Source organism: Micrasema longulum, unplaced genomic scaffold (assembly GCF_059751315.1).
Source record: "Micrasema longulum isolate JH-2025_06_02 unplaced genomic scaffold, ASM5975131v1 h1tg000481l, whole genome shotgun sequence".
Taxonomy (NCBI): domain Eukaryota; kingdom Metazoa; phylum Arthropoda; class Insecta; order Trichoptera; family Brachycentridae; genus Micrasema; species Micrasema longulum.
This window is the reverse complement of record NW_028277678.1, coordinates 27,838-49,783: the sequence shown is the minus strand read 5'-3', so window position 1 is coordinate 49,783 and position 21,946 is coordinate 27,838. Positions and strand designations below refer to the sequence as shown.

The following is a 21,946-nucleotide window of genomic DNA, read 5'->3' as shown; positions in this document are numbered from 1 at the left end:
CGTTTTGAATGAAAGGCTTGCATGGGATATTGTCATTTCTCTTCATGCGTAAGGGTGTGTGTATGTGATACATAACATGGATATGTAATTATAATAATTGAGAAGAAGCTATTCATTATACTTAAGGTTTGATGGATCCGGATTGAGAACTCCCGTGATGGGCATAATTCCAATACATCTTCCAAAAGCAAGTGTTGGACCGATGGCATAGTGGAAAGAATCTTCTAGCAATCTTTCAGACACTATAGTTTCCATTGCCAAACTTCTATCAGAAGGGAACAAACCTTAAAACAAAACCATATTGATTGTCAAGAAGAAATATTTAAAAATTATTGAGGTGTTTCACAGTAGTTGAAATAATTCAAATGATTCTCATCCACGTCAATAATGATTTCAGCTTCTTTACTTGACAAAAATTAACGGATGGCAGAATTAAAGCGATCAGAATTGCTTATGTTACAAAATGTGTAAAGCTACCATTTTAACAAGCTAATGATAACCCTTCAAATGCCAAGACCAAACATGTATAAATAAGGCTGTAGTCTGGTAAAACGAACGCAAAATTAGGAAATCATACAATTTTGCCATTTTAAAACAAATGTTTTTTTTAATGGCGCAACAATAAAAAAATAAAAAAAACTTAAACTACAGAAAACAATATTTTATTAAGGTATTTCTGTTAAAACATATGCTTAAAAGTTTTATGTAACTAAAATATAATTACTTTTAGACTGGCAGATTACGCCATTTCAAATTTAGACTAAACTTAGGTTTAGGATCTCAATAAAGACTAGGTATTGAACAAAATTTTTTTCTAATAATATGAAGATAATAAATTGAAAATGAAAGTAGCCCCGCCCAAATTTTAATTTTTTGTTTTTAAAAAGAAATACAAGCATTTCAAATCACATATATTTTTGTCACATTGACCTTTATTTCTTCTTAAAATTATGTCTTCAGTAATACTTTAAAAAAAAAGTATCGAAATACTTTGGTTAAATTTTTTTTTTATAGAATTAAATTCTCTTTTTTTGAAAAAATAAGATAATTCTGGTTGTAATGTTCAATTTAAAACAAAATCTCATTGACTTTTTTATGACCTTTAGATCAGCCCTAATCGTTTTCGGTAATCCTGCGTTCGTTTAACTAGACTACAGCCTTAAAGTTATCTGAAAATAAAAATCGTTTAAATTTAGCTTGAATGGTTAAAATTAACAAAAACGCTTCGCTGCAAAACGCTAAAAAATCTTTCCAATATTTTCGTCAAAATTCTGTTTGATAAAATAAGTCAAATACTTGACGGGTTTACGTACATTGTTGGTTGTTTTTCTGCGATTCAGCCAATCCGATGTCAAATTCAATCACAGAGCTAAAATCATAAACTAGTCACAGGCTAAAAATAATATTTTATATATAAATTAAAATTTAAATCTGAAATTAAAAGCATTGCGTTTTAAAACAATCTGGACATCAAAGCATTTCCGTCTTTTTATTAAATACTCGCCATAGTTTTTTTTTATTTGAAGATTTATTTATAAACCCTTACGGATTATTTTTTGCATGCATTTTACAAAAAAAAAAAAAATATTTTTATCCATGCTCTGCTGTTCAAAATAATATTTTTTACATCTTTTGAAAAGTTTGTCTGAGTATTTTGTTTAGTTTTGTCTGGTAGTTTATTGTATAATTTCAGTCTCTGGTTCATTAGTCTTGATTGTCCTTGTCTTGTTTTATAAAGTTGCGTACGATATTTTTCTGATATTTTCGTATGATGTCCATGTCGACTGCATTTTTTTACAAGTTTTAGTTCTTCGTCTACAATTACATTAGTGGCTAGTTTATGGATAAGTTTTAATGATTCTATTTGAAAGAGTTCAGCTATATTTAATTGCTTACTTTGTTTAAAAAAGTAGATAGGGAAAGTCATATACTAACGTTAATATTTTATTTTGTTGTCTTTGTAGTCTGTTTATGTCATTTTGATATCCTGTTCCCCATAGTAGTTGCGTATAACATATTTTAGTTTTTACATAAGCTTCATACATTAGAATTTTTTCCGTTTTTGGAACAATGTTTTTGATTTTAAAAAAAGACTCGATAATGTCGCCACATTGCTAATTAAATTATTGTTATGAATTTCCCATGTCAATTATCGGTCGATTGTTGGTCGTAAGTATTTAACATGTTCAATTTCAGTAAGTCGTTCATTGTTTATGTAAGCATCTACTTTATGTCATTTTTTTCTAGATTCAAAATGGAAAATATAGCATTTTTTTTCATTAAGTGTAAGTAAATTTTTGTTTGTCCATTTAGTCAACATAGTAAGGTCTTCGTTTATGTCATTGTTTGTTAATACGTCTGTTTGATTTTTATAGAATAGTCCAATATCGTCGGAATACATAATAATTTTTCCCTTGAAATTGTACTGTGACAAATCATTAATCTATAAAATATATAATATTGTTCAAACCTGAACTTGAAAGTATAGCAATAATTTTAAATCTGAACTTGAAAGCTTTGTATTAATTTTTATCGGATGTTATATGCATTCCATTTCTTCAAATATAAACTTGAAAGCATCAAATTGCTAACTTTAGGTTTAAACTTATACGTTTATGATACTTTAATCTACAAAATTTTGTATCACTCGTCTTTTATTTCTATAATAAACTACAATGAACTTCCATCAAGAATTTTCACTTACAAACTTAAATGTTTTAAACTTATGAGCATTGCATTTCTTCAAATCTAAAGTTAAAAGTATGACAACACTTTAAGTCTGAACAAGAAAACATTACATTATTATAATTATATAACATTACATTGTATCATAGTTTAATAAGTAAGATTATTATTTAGAAACTTCGCTGGTTTGTCTTTCAAATTTATCTTCATAATGTAAGTAAATCATTGTTGACTGTATGTTTTCTATAAAATAAATAAATTACTGACATTAGGCCTGAACTTAAAGGCATTTTATTTTTCAAATCTGATCTTGAAAGAATTGCAGAACTTGAAAGGGTTACATTACTTTAAATCTGAACATGTAAGCATTGCATTTCTTCGACTCTAATTAAAAAGCTTTTTTTTTTATTTGAACTTAAAGTATCGCCCATGAAATTACAAAAAAAAAGAAATCATTGTCCTACTTCAAATCTAAACTTGAAAGGATTTCATTACTTTAAATCGGATCTTGAAAGCATTTCATTTCTTTATATCAGAATGCTTATCACAATCTTTGAAACAAGAAATAAGGGCTTTTGTGATAAACATTATTTTCTTTTGGTTTCGTTTATTTTTTTCTTCAACAAAAAGCGCCATTAATCTAAATAGAAACATTCATAACTTCATTCTTAAGTCTTCTTTTCACGCAACCCCTTTTATCATAATCCAAAGGATTCAGTAACAAAGTAGCATAACTCAAATTATTTTATTAAACGCATGGTAAGGTAATAAAAAGGTTGAAATAAGCATTTTGAAAAAAATTCAAATTTTCTACTCTATTCTATGATGTATTAGCAGTTATAATGTAAGATATAAGTTTGGAGAAGGCTTCTGCTCCGTTGAGTTAAGCGTCCCGCTGGATACCATAATGGTATCACGGCGGGCACGTCGGAGTCACCAATGTAGGTTTTGGTGGTTGGGTGTGGTGATCCTGTCCCAGTTGGCGATGGACAAAGAAGACGAGGTTGCAGTTGAATGCGTATTTATTAGATGGCGAAAAAATCATGAATCGTGTCGCACGATTATTAAGGCGATACTGCACTTGAAGTACATGCTGGAACTGAGTGACTGCGTCGAGCTGGACTGAACTGAATTGACTGACTGGCTGAACGCCCTGTGGTCTCTTTATACGCCACGTTCCTTTGTAGTTCATTTCTCCATGGTAGGGACGGTGTGAATGTACTGCGGAACGATGCTCCTGATTTTATGTGCAATATTCTTAGAATTTCATTATATGTTGTATTGGATTCTTTAGAAAATGATGACATTGCTTATTTGGTCGTAGCACAGTTTTAGGTGAAATGTTTTCGAACGTATGTTTCATCCATTATGGACTATGAACCTCATAGTAGTTTCAGCCCTGGTGATGGGGAGGGATACAATGTGATTTATCCCCATAGTGAGGAATTTCAGTGGTTCATAATAATATTGATTTATTAACTAACTATCGAACTAAGCCAATTTTATTTTTATGTTTCGTATTATCATCGCTATGACTTTTAAAACGCGGTCACCACGTATACTATCGATTCTGCATTTTTTACAGGAGAGCAAAAACAAGTCTTGATATTTTTTAAGTCACTATCAGATACTGTAGAATTGCTTATTATGTATCTATTGAAATAAAAAAGACAGATGTTTGGCAATTCTACAGTATCTGACAGCAATTTTTTGCTCTCTCGTAAACCTCTAAAATACGCTAAACGTCGGAAAAAATGGCTATCCCAGCAACCGAAAATCCGTTGCCAGTTATCACAACAACGCGTTAACTTGTTATTATTGTTGTGAGTAATTTACATAGCGCCATTTTTGTGAAAATTATCTCAAAAGCGCTTAAATCTGTGACGTTGTAAAGCAGTTCATTTTCATCAAAAACGTTTCTTTTTTTTTTCGTACATGTTCGAGAAATTTCACCTGACAATTAAGTGCTCTAATTTTTACCGCGTGCTAGGAAACATTTTTAATATCTGATTTTTTATATCACTGAATTTTCTCACTGACTCTCCGGTCCTGTTATGGTGTGAAAAAAAAACTTCGCCACTTTTTCCGTGAGTTTCTTATTAGATTTTATTATTTACGGATAGTATTAAAACCTCCTCAGGACTTGGTGTTGTGGTATTTGGCGCCCCCATTGAAGAATTAATCTTTCTTCTGGCCTCTTTAATTTCCTCTTTGTGTCCGATCTTCTGCCTTCCTTCTGTGATAAGTGTTTTTTCATCTTGAGGAATTATTTCTTCACTTTTATTTGGAGAGCCGCCTCCCCACTCCTGGGAGAAATATAAATATTTACATTTAAAAACTTTTGAGAGCGAAAATAATTCGGTAAGGGGTTCCATTATCCGTGATATTTGAAAAGAAAATATTTTCCATTTTACAACAATTATTGTCAACTAACAAAAACGGCATTTTTGTATTTTTTAAATTACGTTTTTTTATTATTACACCATGTTCATTTATTTGAATTTAATGCAACAGAGAGAAAAAACATTATTGAGAAGGGAATATGGAAGTCTACTCTGTTTTTATAGATTTTTATTATATTGCATTACATGTCATACTAATTTAATTGAATTAATTATACTATGTATTTTTTATTGTTAATTATTATGCCACAGCCTAAAAAGCCTTAATAAGTTACAATATTTGAGTTTGTCCTAATGTTTGTAGACAGAAGACTGGATTCCACCCCCTCGGGAGTCATTGAGATTAACAAATTACAACAGGGATGGAGAATACCTTAAATAAGGGAATATGGAAGTCTAGGCATTTACATACCTTACGACCTGTCATTGGCTGGTTTAAGTGGCCACATTACACACTATGTAACATTCACAATTCTGCCTATGTTTAAACATCCAAATTTCCTCAACTCTTCCATCTGTTGACTTTTGTGAAGTAAAGGAGCTGAAACCTTTATCATGCGGGTGAGATACATCCGGTTGAACCAAATCACCTACTAGGCAACGCCTAAAAACAATTTTTCAATTTCGATACTTCTTTTTTTACTAGGTAGTTAATTCAATAATGTTTGAGTATGTCCAAATGCTTGCAGACTGGCTGGATTTCCTCCCTAGGGAGTTATTCATATAAAAATTGATGTATATTTATTCATTATTAAGTAAGTTCATAAATATTTCATGCTAACCATGTCAGGAATCGAACCCGAGACCGCTTGCATGGTAGGATAACGTGCTGGCCATAACATCACGAGGCGAACAACGTTTCATAGTAAGCAGGTAAATTTGAAAGTTTTGTCGTAAAGTTTGCTGTAGGTAAATCAACAATGTTTTGAGTCTTTTCAAATGCTTGTAGAAAAATTGTTGTAAAAAAAATGTTGGATGAATCTCACCCACATCAATACGGTTTTGACTGACGGAAAAGATGAGGAAATGTGAATGTTGAAACATAGGCAGAATGGTAAATGTTGCGCAGTGTATAAAGTTGTCACTTAAACCAGCCAATGATAGGTAAGCCGTGTAAGTGCCTAGTGTAATATGTCTTGTCCGTGGTATATGTCTTTATTTAAAATGTCTCTTTTTTAATATTTTTAATATTGATAACTCCCTCGTGGGTGAAATTCAGAAATATTGTAAATATATCAAGATATTTTTAAAATGCGAAAATTCTACGTATCTTGTTATTATACCGTGCAAGTTTTAAAGTTAATGTTTCTAGTCGATTATATTTTCTCTACTTTTAAGTATCCAAATATTACCAAACAAAATTTTAGCCCAACAGTCATAAAAATGTGAAATTTCCTTTTTTTAAATACAAATATATCATTTAGTTTTCCAAGTAGATTTGTAGTTTTTTTACGGCTTTCTTCAGACATTTGACAATATTTTTTTCAACAAGAAATATTTTTAAAAATAGCTTGAATATCGACTGAATAATTTTCAGAGTTTAGAAGATACATATTTTTATTTAAATTTCTTACTTATCTGTGTGAAGACAAATGCAACACTAGCTTTATATGTCATTTTGAAAATAAATTATGTTCAACCACAATCCCCCAATATGAGAAAATCCAATTTGGTTTAGTTTATTGTCGATAAAATGTAATAGACCACTTATTGCTTATTTACCTACATCAATACAACTCATAAATGTATCATTTTATGAATATTTTGGCAAGTGTTTATGGTTACTTGATTAAATAATGAACCAAAAAAGGTATTCAACCAAGGGTTCTTTAGGAGCTTGATTTTTGGAATAGTTTTAAATTGGGTTTTGGTTCCAACGTAGTCTCTCAAACTTATATAATATCAATGTGCAAAATCAGATTCATTACCCAAAATTAAGATAGGTACATGTATAGATACTAATATGTGAATCAGAAAAAAATATAAACAAAAAATGTCTAATTAATATTTAAAGCATTAACTTTGGGGTCAAACATTTGACTAAATGTTATAAAATATTTGTAAATAACCACTTACCGACTTTTCTATGTCTACCGGTTTTGAGACGTACCCGTCTCCTCGTCACTGTAATGGTCACCCTATTAAAATATCACGGCAGCTTCTGTAGTGTAGTGATCAAGACGCTTCACTCACGCACGGAAGGTTCCGGGTTCGATTCCCGGTGAGAACACAAAAAATTAAAATGTGATTTTTCTCAATCCTGGGTGTTCTGTGATGTAATTCACCACTGTAATTGGGCCTCCTGGCCTGTTGTGGTGCAAAATTATATTTAAAAAAAAAATCTAAAAAAAAATCAAAAGCTCACCCCTCCCTCCATCCCTCTAAGTGGGGTTCAGTGGGTTTTGCATGTTGGTTTAATTGGTGTCCTGATGAAGAGATGGGTACGTCTCGAAACCGGTAGACAAAGAAAAGTCTAAATATTTAATAACATTTAGTAAAAAATGTCTCACTGAATAAACATACTGGAAATATGTCTATATGTATATTTCTCCGTGTGGATTTGACTTGTCAGAGATGGAAGAAACCGTTGGCTTCAGACTCTTTGGCAAAGTAGAGCAACGAAGAAATTTACCCATTCAGCAATAAATATTTCGGAGGCACTGTAGTATCAAGGCAGTCCAAAAAACTGACTTAATGCATTGTCAGGTGACCGTTAACTTATTCCGTGCTGCTGGCATATGTTATTTGTTCCATGTTTCTGCTAATATCGTTGGTTGAGCCAATAATTTGTTTCAATGTCAGCCAGAAGAATCGCATGTAAGTAGATACTGGCTAATTTTGATTTGTAAGGTTACCACGCCTGACGGGACATTTTGTTGGTTGACAACACTGCTCGTCTTCCGCCCCACTCTTCGCTTTTTCAACGAGTTTTGTTCGCACGCTTTTCTGATTGTTAAAAAGTATTTTTCGCTATTTTGCCGTGAAAGTTAATGTAACTTAACGTTTTTACTCGCACAACGCAAAACAACATTTTATCATCCATCGCCATTGATCATCATCCGCCGCGCCGCCCCCAGATTCCAGACAATTGTGTGCATGAAGTTTTCCTGACCATCAGTTTCCCCGTTAGCGCGTGAGCAGATCGCCGACAAGGAAGAAGACTCAACTCCAGGTTAGTCAGTGTTATTACATATCGATTTTTTCTGGTTCGAGTACATCTTAATAGATTGTTGGCTGCATAATCCACTAGCTCACATTGGCAGTTTTTGAGAAAATAATTTGATTTTCCGCTATCATAAAATATGTTTTTAATCGCAAAAGGAGAATTCTATTTACACGGATTCTCCAATCGTCATTTAAAAAAAAACACTCTATGCGATTATTCTGGATGATTCACAGCGTACTAGCATGATCCACTATCGATTTATTTGTGATCTACTGTACCCGACCAAGAGTACATAGTGGATCACTTCCCATTTTGTAATAAAACCGATGTAGATTTTTCTATCGCAAGTCAATCTAAAAAAAACAATGCAGACCAAAAATAACACATTTAAACTACCGTGATACCAAATTTCAGCTTTCAATTTCAAACCATTACAAAAGTACAGCCTTCCAAAAACCGGATGATCCACTGTCAGCAACTTGTCCCTGACCTTTAATACTGATGATATCTTTTTACCAATTATTGAATTTCAAAGAAATATTTTTTGAGTATGTCCAAATGTTTGCAGACAAAGCTGGATTTTACTTCCTTGGGAGTTCTAAAGATTGAAATTTATTGCAAGTAAGAGGGAACACTCTTTTGATTCACAGAAGTCAACATATGGAAGAGTTAAGAAAATGTGAATATTTAAACATAGGCAGAATGGTGAATGTTACAAAGTGGGTAAGGTTGCCACTTAAACTAGCTCACAACAGGTCATGAACCCTGTAAATGCTTAGATTTCCATTTTTATTTATGAAAAAAGTTTTTCCTTTCTGTTCCAAAAAATTTCAATATAATATAATGGAGGTATATTAAATCCAGTTTTTAATCCGATAAGTAATGAATCGTAAAACTTTCTTGTTTGTTGTATATTTGTAATTGTAAAAATCGTTTATAACGCAAATACGTTTATTAGATAAAACGTCATATTATACATTACAGTCAATTACACATAAAAGTTGGTTTTAAAAGTTGAAATAAATTGAATCCCCGTGGAATTCCTGTGATGACATTGGATTCTAGATTTGAGAACAATTTTATGAATCTTTTGGTCATTTGGGTAATTTTATCATATTTGAATTCGTTTTGTTGTATTCAATATAATGGGCATTGAATTGCAATAACACTAGTTCGTAAGTCACTACAGTACCAGTAATCTACAAATAAATAAAAAAAAACATTAAAATACACTTCACCAAAAACCTTGGTTTGGCTGGTGAATGGTTTGACTTTGTAAGGAATGAAGTAATAAGAGAAGGGACGCAGCAAACTCCGGTGACAACTATCATCAAGCGGAGGTGATACGGTTAATTTGGCCATGTGCTGTGGATGCCTCCTGAGAGCCTTAACTACGCTTGCCTCCTTTACAAGGCATCGGGTTCTCGACGTCTTGGATGTCCACTGCTGACTGTCCATCGGCAGTTCGTGTCAGAACTGCGGGACGCAAACCTGACTTGGGAGGGTTTACCGGAGCTGGCAGCCGAAAAAGATGCTTGGAGGATCTTTGTGGATACCATATGTTCCAACTAGGGAGCGGACATGGAATGATGATGATGATAATCATAATCCTGAACGAGTGTTTTTGATTTGATGGCTGCTCTCAGATAAAAATCACAAATATGGAAATAGATTATAGATAAGCCCGCCTCTTTGTATAGTGGTTGATGCATTCGCCTACTGTTCTTAAAGTCCTGGGTTCGGTTTCTGGCAGGGTGAATGAGAAATATTGATTTCAAAGGCTTTTAATCTGCAATATTTCATTTTTCCTGGACTGAGACTTAAAGTGTGCAATGAGGAAGTTCAGTGGTTTTTAAAAAAAAAATATTTGTTAATAGACTGTTAAACAAAACAATTTTTTTTTTTTTTTTAATTTTTATATATCGTATTATCGGCGCTACGATTCTTCAAAGTTTTGTATTTCTGAAATAACTCCGCGTGTAACGTCAGAGGTTCATTTCCGCTTATTCTCATTCAGTTCTTCCTATTGGTCCAGAAGCGACAAGCAGACCGGAAATCTTCCATAGCTCTCAGATCATAGGTTGATTCACATGAACCAGTGACGTCATTTAAAGTAGTGCGTTTTTATCAAAATATTTTTTATCATTTTTTCTGTACATTTTCAAGAAACTTTGCAGTACAATTTAATGCTCTAATTTTTACCCTGCGTAAGAAAACATTTTTTGTATCCAATTTCCCGTAGGGCTGAAGTTCCTCATTGTTCAACTTACCTTTATGTAACAGACGATTAAACTAAGGTGCACTTAACTTACTAATGCAGTGACTTATGCACCAAATGATTGAGAAACGGGAATGAATGACAAATCAATAAAATATAACAATCGACCCTTCAAACAATACCTCTTCAAGTATACCTTTAATATCAGCCCTTTTGTAATGGTGAAAAGGTTAAGTCCCGTAAATGCTATTTTATCTGTGGTCACTTGGTCTAAGAATCTTTGCATCTGGAATTATAAACAAAATGTTATGAGAATCGTTTGAATGATTCAGTGGTTGATGTATTTCCGGGTTGTTCATTTCAGTGAAGATGATTGGAATTGTAACGCTGTCCGAAACATTGGCAAAAAATAATAAATACAAATAACAAAACTCAGAAAAACATCACAAGTGTCTGAAAGACTGTAAACATTTATATTTTAAGTTGGGAATATGAATAATAATAATCAATATTGTAAATACCTTAATATTTTTCCTTATAAATTTCTTATTTAGTTTTATTTTGAAATGACCTTAATTATTATTATTTAAACAAATAGCTTTTTCTATGTTCAATTAAGGCACAAGTGAATCAAAATCAAACCTAATAAATACTCGTATATCGTTTGATAACATTTTTAATTCATTCCGTTTAAATGTGGTACACGTTTTTGAATTTCGAGAGCTCTAAAGTTTTGGAAGAAAAAACTCTCATTCATATTGTAATGTCATCTTCACATATATGTGACCATTAGCTGAAAAACTCGAAAAACTTACCTCAGTACAGTAATATTTCGAGGAAACAGTGTGAAGAAGATTCTTTGGCAGTTTGGAGGTAGAATGGAGACGTGCTGCTGATAAAGATACCGATAGGAATCGAATCACAAGCCAACCAAAAGAAAAGACAATGTAAACCGAGTCAACCACTCTTGGCCAAATCAGTCTGTTCAAAGGAAAAGAAAAACAATTTTACAAAAACACTTATAAACAAATAATTTCATGATTTCGTAATATTTAACTTACTTATGTTTTGAAGCTTTGCAGGAATCAAAATCATTAGGATCATCATTGACACGCCTAAAATATCAGATATATCGAATGATTAAAACGTTGACTTTTTTTACATTGTTGGCAAGCTTTTTTGTAGGTCAAGATTTTTCATATTGTCAACGACGCATCTCGGAGGCCCTATGGCTAGCCAGCACTCTTGCCTCCTCCCACGTCAACAGTCAATACAACAGACACCAACAGTAATTACCATCGTAGAAATAACAGCAAAGTTAAAGTGGTAGTAGATGAGGTACGTGGCAAGACAGCACAGTGTCAGATGGTTGCTTAGAGTCGTGAAGTGAAGGCCTTGGAACAACGAAAGAGGCGTAGGAAGACCACAAAAAAGTTGACTAATTACATTGTCTGGCTTTTGGGTTGTAGGTTGCAGAAGAGAGCTCAAGATATAAAAAGTTGTAAGAGTTAAGAAGAGGCGTATGTCTAGGCGTAGGCTTTTTGACTTACGTACTAACAAATGTTTAATTATTTCAATGTGTTAGTAACAAAAGGTTTTCAAATAAAATATTCTGGTGTGCCTACTAACATAACGACATTTGAATGTTACTAGGTTTACCAACAGACGCGTTTCAAAACATTCGAACGCACTGAATTCTTTCCTTTCATGTTTTTATTTCTTTATCGTTTTCCTCAATGAGAAACAGTAAACATATTTTCATTATTTTTATACATAAATATATAGTATTCCTTTTAAATAATAGTAAATATATTTTTTTCTTATTTTTATCGTTAGGTGTAATTTAAAATTGTTTTCTTAGTTTTTTTTTTAACTGGTTCAAAGTATTTCTAATACCAAATTATCATTTTTTATCCATAATTCTATAACTGTTAATATTTTTTTTTATGAAGTTTATCTTTTTTAATTTTTTTATTATTATATTGTTTTATATGCTCTGTATTACTTAAAATTATGTATTACTTATGTATGTATATTAAATTGTATTTGTAACTAATGTGTAAAAGGTACTAAGTGCCGTTTATTTCAATAAAATAAAATAAATATTCAACATATTTAACATATATACCTGAGACTAAAGAACATTTGCTGGCATATGAGGTAAAGGTTTGCAAAAAAAGTAAGAGCTATTATTTTGTTGATAGCTGAATCCACCTTCTTGACAACTCGAGAAAGTGTGACGTACTCCATTCTAACGGACTTCCAAAATTTTTCAGATGAATACTGAAACACCGGTAATATTAAAATCTACAATAAAATATTTGAAAATTGGTTAAAAATAATATTCATTTTATTACCTTATTTACTGATGATTCTAAGTAATAATTTAATTTCTCAAAGCGTTCGGTCATCCCAATGCTCATCAGAATAATGAAAGCATCTTCGAAATTCCATAAAATAGCTAACTGAATATTGAAAATCTGAAAAATATAATTTTATAACTATGTGTTGAAAGACATATACGAGTATGATACTTAAGTCATGACAAAAAATAGAAAGAGATCCCCATCCATAGCCTTGTTTGACTCCAGTGGCGACATAATAATATATTATGTTCAAAGTGTTGGAATAAAATGCGTTGTTGGATTAGAGTTACTGTGGCATTATGTGGGTTATCTTTATTAAATTACACGCGATTAAGATAACTTACATAATTTATTTTTTATTAGTTTGCAATGGTAACTAAGGGTTTTAATAACTAAACGTCACTCATTAGTCCGAAGGCTGTCGGCGTGGAAAAAAACAGTCTCTGTCATATTTTACATTTTTTTTAAGATAACTTACATAATTTATTTTTTATTAGTTTGCAATGGTAACTAAGGGTTTTAATAACTAAACGTCACTCATTAGTCCGAAGGCTGTCGGCGTGGAAAAAAACAGTCTCTGTCATATTTTCCATTTATAAGGTTTTGACAGCGCTCTCCGTTGGACGGTTTTATTTTACTAACATAAACGGCAAATCTGCCATTTACAAAAAATTATAATACTAACATATTTGGCTTAGTATTTTTATTTTTTTTTAATTAAAATGACTTTTTACCCAAGATTTATAAAAAAAAATCAAACCTAAAAATTATACAAGATTTGTATTTAAAAAAAAACCTTAATTCAGTAGAAAGTTTAAACAATTCAAGAATAAATGTAAAAAATAAAATTAAGTAATAAAATATTTTAAAGTAATATAACAAGAAAATCATAAGGTCTGTTTCATACAGCTGGGCAACGTGAACAAAAAACTGTATATATTATTAAATGCATGAATAAATAAATACAATTATCATTCACCATCTTTGAAAAAGTTCAAAAGTTTTTCACATTGTTCTGGCTCAAAAAGGATAGTAGCTGTTATAAATAATTTTTACTTTTGATGAGATAAATGGAGAAATACATGCATACTTGATCGAACTTATTTTCATAATCATCCATCATTGGAGCAGATAAAGATCATTGCGTTTCTACATTGATGGATTCTTGCCGGTACCTAAATAGGATTCAGCAGAGCTATATATTCATTAATTCATTAATTATTTAAGTTTTTAAGTGAAGATAAATTGTTTACAAAAAACGCGAATTAAAAAAAAGTTACTTAAAACAAATAAAAACAACTTTGTTTTTAACCACTAATTTTTATTTTTATTTTTTCCAACTACCGGTTTCAAAGCAAACAAGCTTCTTTGTCAAGGTTTACGTAACTAATGAATTGATTCCTTTTTTATTTTTATCATGTTCACTAAATACAACAACAAACAACAAACACCAGACATACTATTAATTTAGTACGTACTATTATTTGGCATATGATTTATTGCTCCTTTTTCTTATATTTCTTACTATAGTATTTAGTGAGTTTCTAGAAAACATATCTCAATTATCATTTGAGTTAAGTTTTTATTGAGATATATTATTTTTCTGTTGATTTCAATGATACTCTTATTTTGTTTTTTTTTAACACGGTCTAATATTTTGCGACCTGTGGGACCGCGTACTCTTGTTTATCAGAGAACTCTTTAGAAATATTGCATAATTTTATTTTAAAAATTATTTGCTTATCTTTTTCGGATTGTATTTTTGGAATTTTTATTGTTTAATTTATATATTACTAGATTGTGATTTAAGTATATTGATATCTTAATTCAACTTTTTTTTATTATTTATTGTGATTCATTCAAATTAAACTAGTTTAAATATAACTAACTTGTAAGGGCTTTTAAGCCCTTACAAGTTAGTTAATATTTAAACTAGTTTAATTTTGAATGAATAAATAAATAATAAAAAAAAGTTGATTTAAGATATCAATATACTTGCTTGTAATATATAACTTAAACCCCGTGAAAACTCCAAATTTTGTTCATAAAATTGTGAAAACGTTAAAATAAAGTATGCTTTTTCTAAAGAGTTCTCTGATAAACAAGAGTACGCGGTCCCACAGGTCGCCAAAATACTTAGACCGTGTTCCACTAAAACAAAATAAACAAATATCAATAAATATCAAACAGGAGTAAATGTAAATAATTTATATCTCTTAGTATTACTGAAATTAGGAATTTTAAATGATTACCGATAGCAACACACAAAAAAATAGCAACGATGATGCTAAACCTCCTTCGTAGCGACTTGGGCTTCTCGGAAATCGGTGTTATAAAGGAAGCGGATTCTCCCGACGAAATCGTTCTTATGATACTCGACCATTCTTTGGCAATTTGTAGAAATAAACTTTTACAACACAGGATTTGGACATAGAAAATGAAGGTCCCTATAAAGAAAATGAACATTATAATACATGAATGACTATATCAGTAATTCGCCAATGGACAACTGTTTTTTGTACATACCAATAATAACAAAATTTACTTCTGTTCTTATTATTCGAAGTAACCAGAGAAATGCGAATAAAAATGCAAATATCCACAGTATCAATGAGTAAACGAAAATCCAACTTTTCCTCGAGAATCTTGAAAATAATTGTGTAAAATGCATAATCAATCATTATTTTAAACCACTTTTTGATAGAATTGTATAAGTATGCTTTGGCATATTTATTTGACTGATTAGTTTTATCATTGGATCTACTATTAGAGAGGTTGATGGTTTGATATTTTAAAAATGATATATTTTCTTTAATACCTGATATTATTTGGATCCGGGCTAAGAACTCCTGAGATTGGAAATATTCCAAGACACTGTCCAACAAACAAGGCCGGACCGATAGCACTGTGGAATGTATATTCTGGTAGCCTTTTAGAAACGATTGAATCTAAAGCCAGATTTCTATTGACAGTAAAGATATCTGAAATTTTTTGAACGATTCTTAAAAATGACATGTTTCGAAATGCTCTTAGATGAATTCTCAAAGGCTATTTTCGATACTTACCCCTTTTCTTCGCATACATATCAGATTCCGCTAATCCAATATCAATGTGAAGGTTCGATCTGAAAAAGTCGAACAATAGAATTAATATTGCATTGTAAAGAAGTGGTCTAGTTTTTCCTTAAAAAGCTGAAAGCGAAATTTACTGTATTTTTTTCGTCATTACTGGAGTTCTTCAAGGAAGAATTTTTGTACCTTAACTGTTTATCTCTAATTTAAATTGACAAAACATGACTATTAAGGAACGTTAACTGAACCAGCGGATGAAGGAAATTAGGATTAAATAAGCAGTAATTGGATCAAAAGTGGTTTTAAGTGATGATAAAAGTATTAGCTTTAAATAACAACCTTGTTAATATCTCCTGATTGGGTATTTGATTTCCCCATTTGAGAATTATTTTCTCCTCCGAACGTCTCAATTTATTTTTCATCGCATACCTTTTGTTTTTAGAAAATGAAAATTTTTCTTTCATTCTAAAAAAGAAAACGTAAATTTTATAAAAAAAACATTATAACTAAATTACAACATAATTAAATGACAACTAAATTAAATTTGAAGCAGATTTGTTTCAATACTTTTAACCCTTCAGTAAATGTACACTCCGTTTAATTCATAAATCAGTATTAACTTACTCATCGAATCTTGAAAAATTTCTGAAACGTGAATTTTGTGCAGCCTTTTATATGGAGGAATAAAAAACACCTTATATTTGAAAAAAAAAACACGGAAAAAATAAAAGTTTTTAGAATTCCATGACATGTTTTTACACTGTGGCTATAGACGTTGTATTACTGTCAACAAACAAAGGATTAATATTCTATGGAATATTTAATAGACACCAAAATAATATTTGACATAATGATAATGGTTGATCTGATGTCGAATTATGGGTGGCTTGTTTGTCACATTTATTAGATGTCATATCGGACATTTTTGTCGAATGGTTAAACGAAAATATTGCTTATTTAATGCAATAACTACAATAATTTATTTTCATAAAATTTTACCTTTGCATTTTTTTGTTTTTACGCTTACTTTTTTTCTTGTTTAATTTATTTTTGAATATTATAATTTTTAACTTTGTATGACTTTTTTACTATATCATTTCTAATTTTTCTAACTTCCGTAAAGTCATATATTTTTTCTATATATTTTGTTTTTTATTTATAAGAATGTTCGCATGTATTTTATTTTATTTTTTGTAAATGTCCCTTGGGCATTAATGAACTAAATAAATAAATAAATGAAAAAAAAAAGATTTTTTAAATTTAATTATTCATAATTTTACAATTGAAGCATTATTTTTCAAATTTAAAAACTATGTTCTAACTCTTTGGATTTTTTTAAAAGTGATGACTGCAAAAATTAAAAAAGGGTTTTCTCTTTGCCAGAACGAAGAGATAGTACATACTGTAATTACATAGTAATAATAATAAAAATCCCCAAAACTCAATCAATAAATTTAAAAAAAATAATTTAAATAAGAACCAAAAGAACATTTAAAGAATTCATTTTAATCGGGTTGTGTTCCCGTGGCTAGTGTTGCGGACTCACGGATCAGAGGTCCGAGGTTCGAACCCTACTCTACCCCAACTTGATTTCTATTTTCTAATAGTGAGTTATTTACAACTCGTTGAAAATGACCAACAAAATTGAAATATTTGGGTAGATTATAAGAACGCTAATATTTCTTTAAAAAAAAAAAACATGTGTTGGCCATCTGAAAGTCATTATCGACATTTAGACTCTCCGCGACCAATTTCATAATGGGTCTTATTTATAAACTTGGTATAAAGTTACGCCTAAGTAAAATGTAGGTGAAAATACCTTCATATTATACCTATAAAATAAGGATGGTTGGGCGTAATTTTAGCCAAGTAAGGCCCTAAGAAAAGCAGTCGGTAACTCCTTTAATATTTTTTTTTGTATTACTCGTTTTCTTGTTGTTTTTTATGCATAATATTGAGTCCCTGTGTATATTTTATGGCTACGAAATTTTCTGTGTACCTTCGAATTATTGTTCAAGTTACGAGAAGTATTTGCGCAAAACATTAATGCAAAATACAAACTATTAAGAAGATCTTACTGCACGGATTACCATTTGCACCATTATTTTGTAGGAGAAATGTACTTGAAGTTATTACACCACTCGTGTCTAGTGCGGAGGATTATGGTGCATAGAAATCTCGGTATGCAAAATGCAATACCATGTATAAAACATTGTACAACTAACATACAGAAACATGCTTATGCGTCGTTTAGTGGCATTAATATTGTTGGGTTCATAGTTGACTGGTTTGAATGTACGTATTATTGTTTTATGAAAATTACAAGTGAGTCAATGAATTGGCACGAATAGTAGCAGGATGCCTCAAGCCATCACCGACTGATAAAATATACCCAATCATCGGAATCGCTCCACCACACATTTAAAGAAGGGCAGCCGCAGAAGCAGAGAGGTACAAAAAACCCCACGATCCTAGATATCCCCTACACCACCACCAACCGACGGCCTCGCGTCTGAGATCTTTATACGGTTTTATCTAATCCACCTCTTCTATTGAATCCTCACAACAACAGAGAGAGTAACTGTGGCAACAGGATGGATCTACGTGAGGGTATCCAAGGAGGTTAAGACCAACCCTTTGGGGGTACCTCTCTGGTGATGATATATTGTGTGATTGTGGTGCAATCTAGGACGACAGACACCTACTGACATGCCTGCTCATGAGATATGGCTTCACTCCTAGGAACTTATTGAGGACAACGACAAAGTGATATCCGTCGCCGCATATTGAAATAGCAGGATATGATTCTACCGGACACGTTAAGTTAGTAAGTATGGAAATGACTTTATTTTTCATTTATTCATTTATATAAACATATTCATATATTCAAATATGACCCGGAATTTACAATTTAAAAGAACCGCGCTTAAGATATTGCTTTTTCTTCTTCTAATGGTTGGTAGGACTGTCGTACAAATACGTTTACTATGTTTATTGAGTATTCCACATTTACTAGGTTTGATACGTTAAATTTACTAACTACCTACTGGGCCCTAGTGTGAATGTTGCAATTACGCTACTGTGGGTAACAATGTTTTTTTTTCTCCGGCTCAATAATACAATAACCGTCAACAAATGTGGATGTGATCATTGTTCACAACGTAATGGCTAATGAGTTTTTAAATTTTTCCCAAAGGAAAAAATAAATATTTGTGTTTTATGCTTTGCTCAAATATTTTTCTTTTGAGGGCCATTTTCAACGAGTTATAAAACAATTCAGTATTAGAAGCCACGGGACCACAACCCGATTTGAATTACCTAAAGTTATTTTAGCTATCTATAAGGTATTTAATCCGCCATGTCATGTTATGACGTGTGTCATGAATCAAGAAACCTACAAGTGCCCAGTACACTACAGGACAGGAGAATTTCATTCAATAAGTTTGGAAGAATCCCAGTACAAGGTAGGTAAATGCATTCATTATTATTGTGATTCAGCGGCAAAAATATAAAAAAATAACGTATTTGCAACTATAAAATCCACGAACCAGTGAAATTCGCAAATTTGAGCACCTACCAGCTATCTGGCGAGTAGTGCTATCAATAGCAGCAGGGTAAAAAAGTCTATCTTTGGCGTGTTCTGCGAATTTCTTTGAATTTTCTTCAAAAAAATAAATGCAAATCTGTTGCTGAAGGATGCTGTCTATGGACGATACCGCTGTTTAGTGCATCATTGGGTTAAGAGACGTAGGTATATAAATATGACGTGGAAATGAGTCGACAATCTTTGGAGTGCTGAGCCAAAACCCAAAAAGCAACAACAACTTTTTGCATTTATGAAATTAGTATGGATTTTGCAGTTGGCTCTTATTCGTAGCCGTTACGAATTTCAAAGATACCCGACCCAATAGAATTACAATAGTTCAGAAACCGCGTACGCACATCATACTGCACCCGATAAAACTACTCATAAATTAGTGGTTTTATGTTTTGACCATTAGTTACTCTCTAGACGTGCGTCGCTTTGTACGAAACTGCCGATTGAAATTCAGTTACGCTGTGTTGTGTCGTTTTTTAAATGTCGAAATGTGTCTTCTGCCTTTTATAAACTTTTTATTTAATTTTTGTAATATTCCTTTTTTTTTAGTTTAAAATGTGTATTTCCCTCTCCTTCTGTATTCATAATAAATGAATGTGAAATCGGTATAAGTCTTACCTTTTCAATTGTTTTCTTGTACCTTGATTTTGTTAAAAAGACTGTATGATTTCCTTATTAAATAAATAAATAAAACAAAATTTAAAAAAATACTTCTGGGATTAAAAAGAAATTAGATTCGAGATCACATTTTATGTGTAATTAGCAAATTCACAAATAATATTATTTCAGATTTCGATAAGTTTACCGTCTGTTAGATTGTTAAATAAAACAAGGCGGAAGTTTTGTAAGTATTGCCAGAGTAGTCGAATTTTTTACCCGGCTTTTTATTAATAAGCCGTAGTGCGAGTATAATATTAAACGGTATTAATTTACATATTAACAATAATTATTCAATGTTTTTTTTAATGTTAGTTGTTTTATTTTTTAGTCCAGTGAGTCAAATATTTTTTGTGGTAAAACATTACATGACATAACATAAAATTATCTTTTTTATTATTTTATTTAAATAATTAAACGTATTTACAGTTTTTAAAATTTCAATTTTCGTATTTTTAATAGAACTAAAATCCCACCAAACTACTTTCTGAAGCTTGTTGGTGGAGACTTATATTTATACTTACTTATATATAATTATCTAAATTGATATAAACAATTTATTTATACATATAATTAACGGCTGGAAAGATCAGTAATTTACATTATGTACAACTTTTTAAATTTTTTTTCGAGTACAAGAAAATATATATGAAAAATTAAATTTTTGACACATAAGCTACGATTTATATATAAACTTTTGATCGAGTAGCCACTCTTTCATTCTGATAATATACTGTTCGCGGTTTAGCGACATTACGCGGTTACTTCACGCATGCGCGCAGGTGGGATGTCGTGCAGAGGGGAGCATTTAGCAATTTTTAGACTTAGTGTAATGTATGCAATATTGATTCTACGCGCCTTCTTGTATTTAATGATTATATGCCTGACGCAGGTGATTTATAATAATGAAACAATAAACGTTAAAAACCTTTTTATGTACAAAGTATCAAGAACAATAAAGGCGGCAAACGGAAAACCGCTCCCCGGCCACGAACATTAATCTGTCGTATTTTAGTATTAAAACACACTAAGTTTTCTTCTTTATCAGTTCTCTGTTTCAGCCAATCATAAAGCTTCATTAGCCCCCCCTCCCTCTCCCAAGACATATCTAAACGCCAGTCGTAAAAAGCCGCAGTTAATTTTCTTATTTCCTATCATAACTGAAAGGTGAAAAAAATAAACATTCTTTTAAATATCCTTATTTAGAAGCATCAACAACATAATGTAGACTGAGAAATTCTAAGTTAGGCTGTATCATGTATAATATGATTATACACTTTTATGGGATATATTTTTGACTACCCAGCTAAGACTTTATGGCTGAGCTACGAGTAGTAAAACCTCCCTTTTCGAGACATTACATTTAAGAAAACAAGCTCTTAATTTTACGTTGGCTCGGGAAATTAATTTTGTAAAAACTTTGGGAATTTATTTTTAGGTTGAGAAAATTCGCGAACAATTTGATGTTTACGGCGTTTTTGTGTTTAAATTTAATATGTATGTTTTAAAAAATTACGATTATTTAGCTCTACTAAGATGGTTATAGAATTCAACGCTATGTAACGATGGAATTTTTTTTTTTTAATGTTTTGTTTGTTGATTTATTTATTCATTTATTTACATACATAAGTTTATTGATTAAACACTATCGACAAAATCAAGAAAGGAGCTCTGCGCTGGTTTGGACATGTATAACGAATGGAAAGCGAAAGAAGAATATTTACAATGCGAATGTTGATGAATGCAGAAATAGAGGTAGACCGAGAAAGACATGGCATGACCA

The 21,946-nt window shown here is 31.3% G+C and overlaps 1 protein-coding gene across 1 annotated transcript in view; it reads right to left on the bottom strand.

Annotated features, from left to right (window-relative positions):
• The window catches only part of LOC148281261 (gustatory receptor for sugar taste 64e-like), a 60,972-nt gene that overhangs the window by 14,197 nt on the left and 24,829 nt on the right, over positions 1–21,946 (bottom strand). The window contains exon 2 of the mRNA XM_088226982.1: positions 4,818–4,991. Coding sequence (XP_088083108.1) covers positions 4,818–4,991 — 174 coding nt within the window. The remainder of the gene's footprint in view (positions 1–4,817; positions 4,992–21,946) is intronic.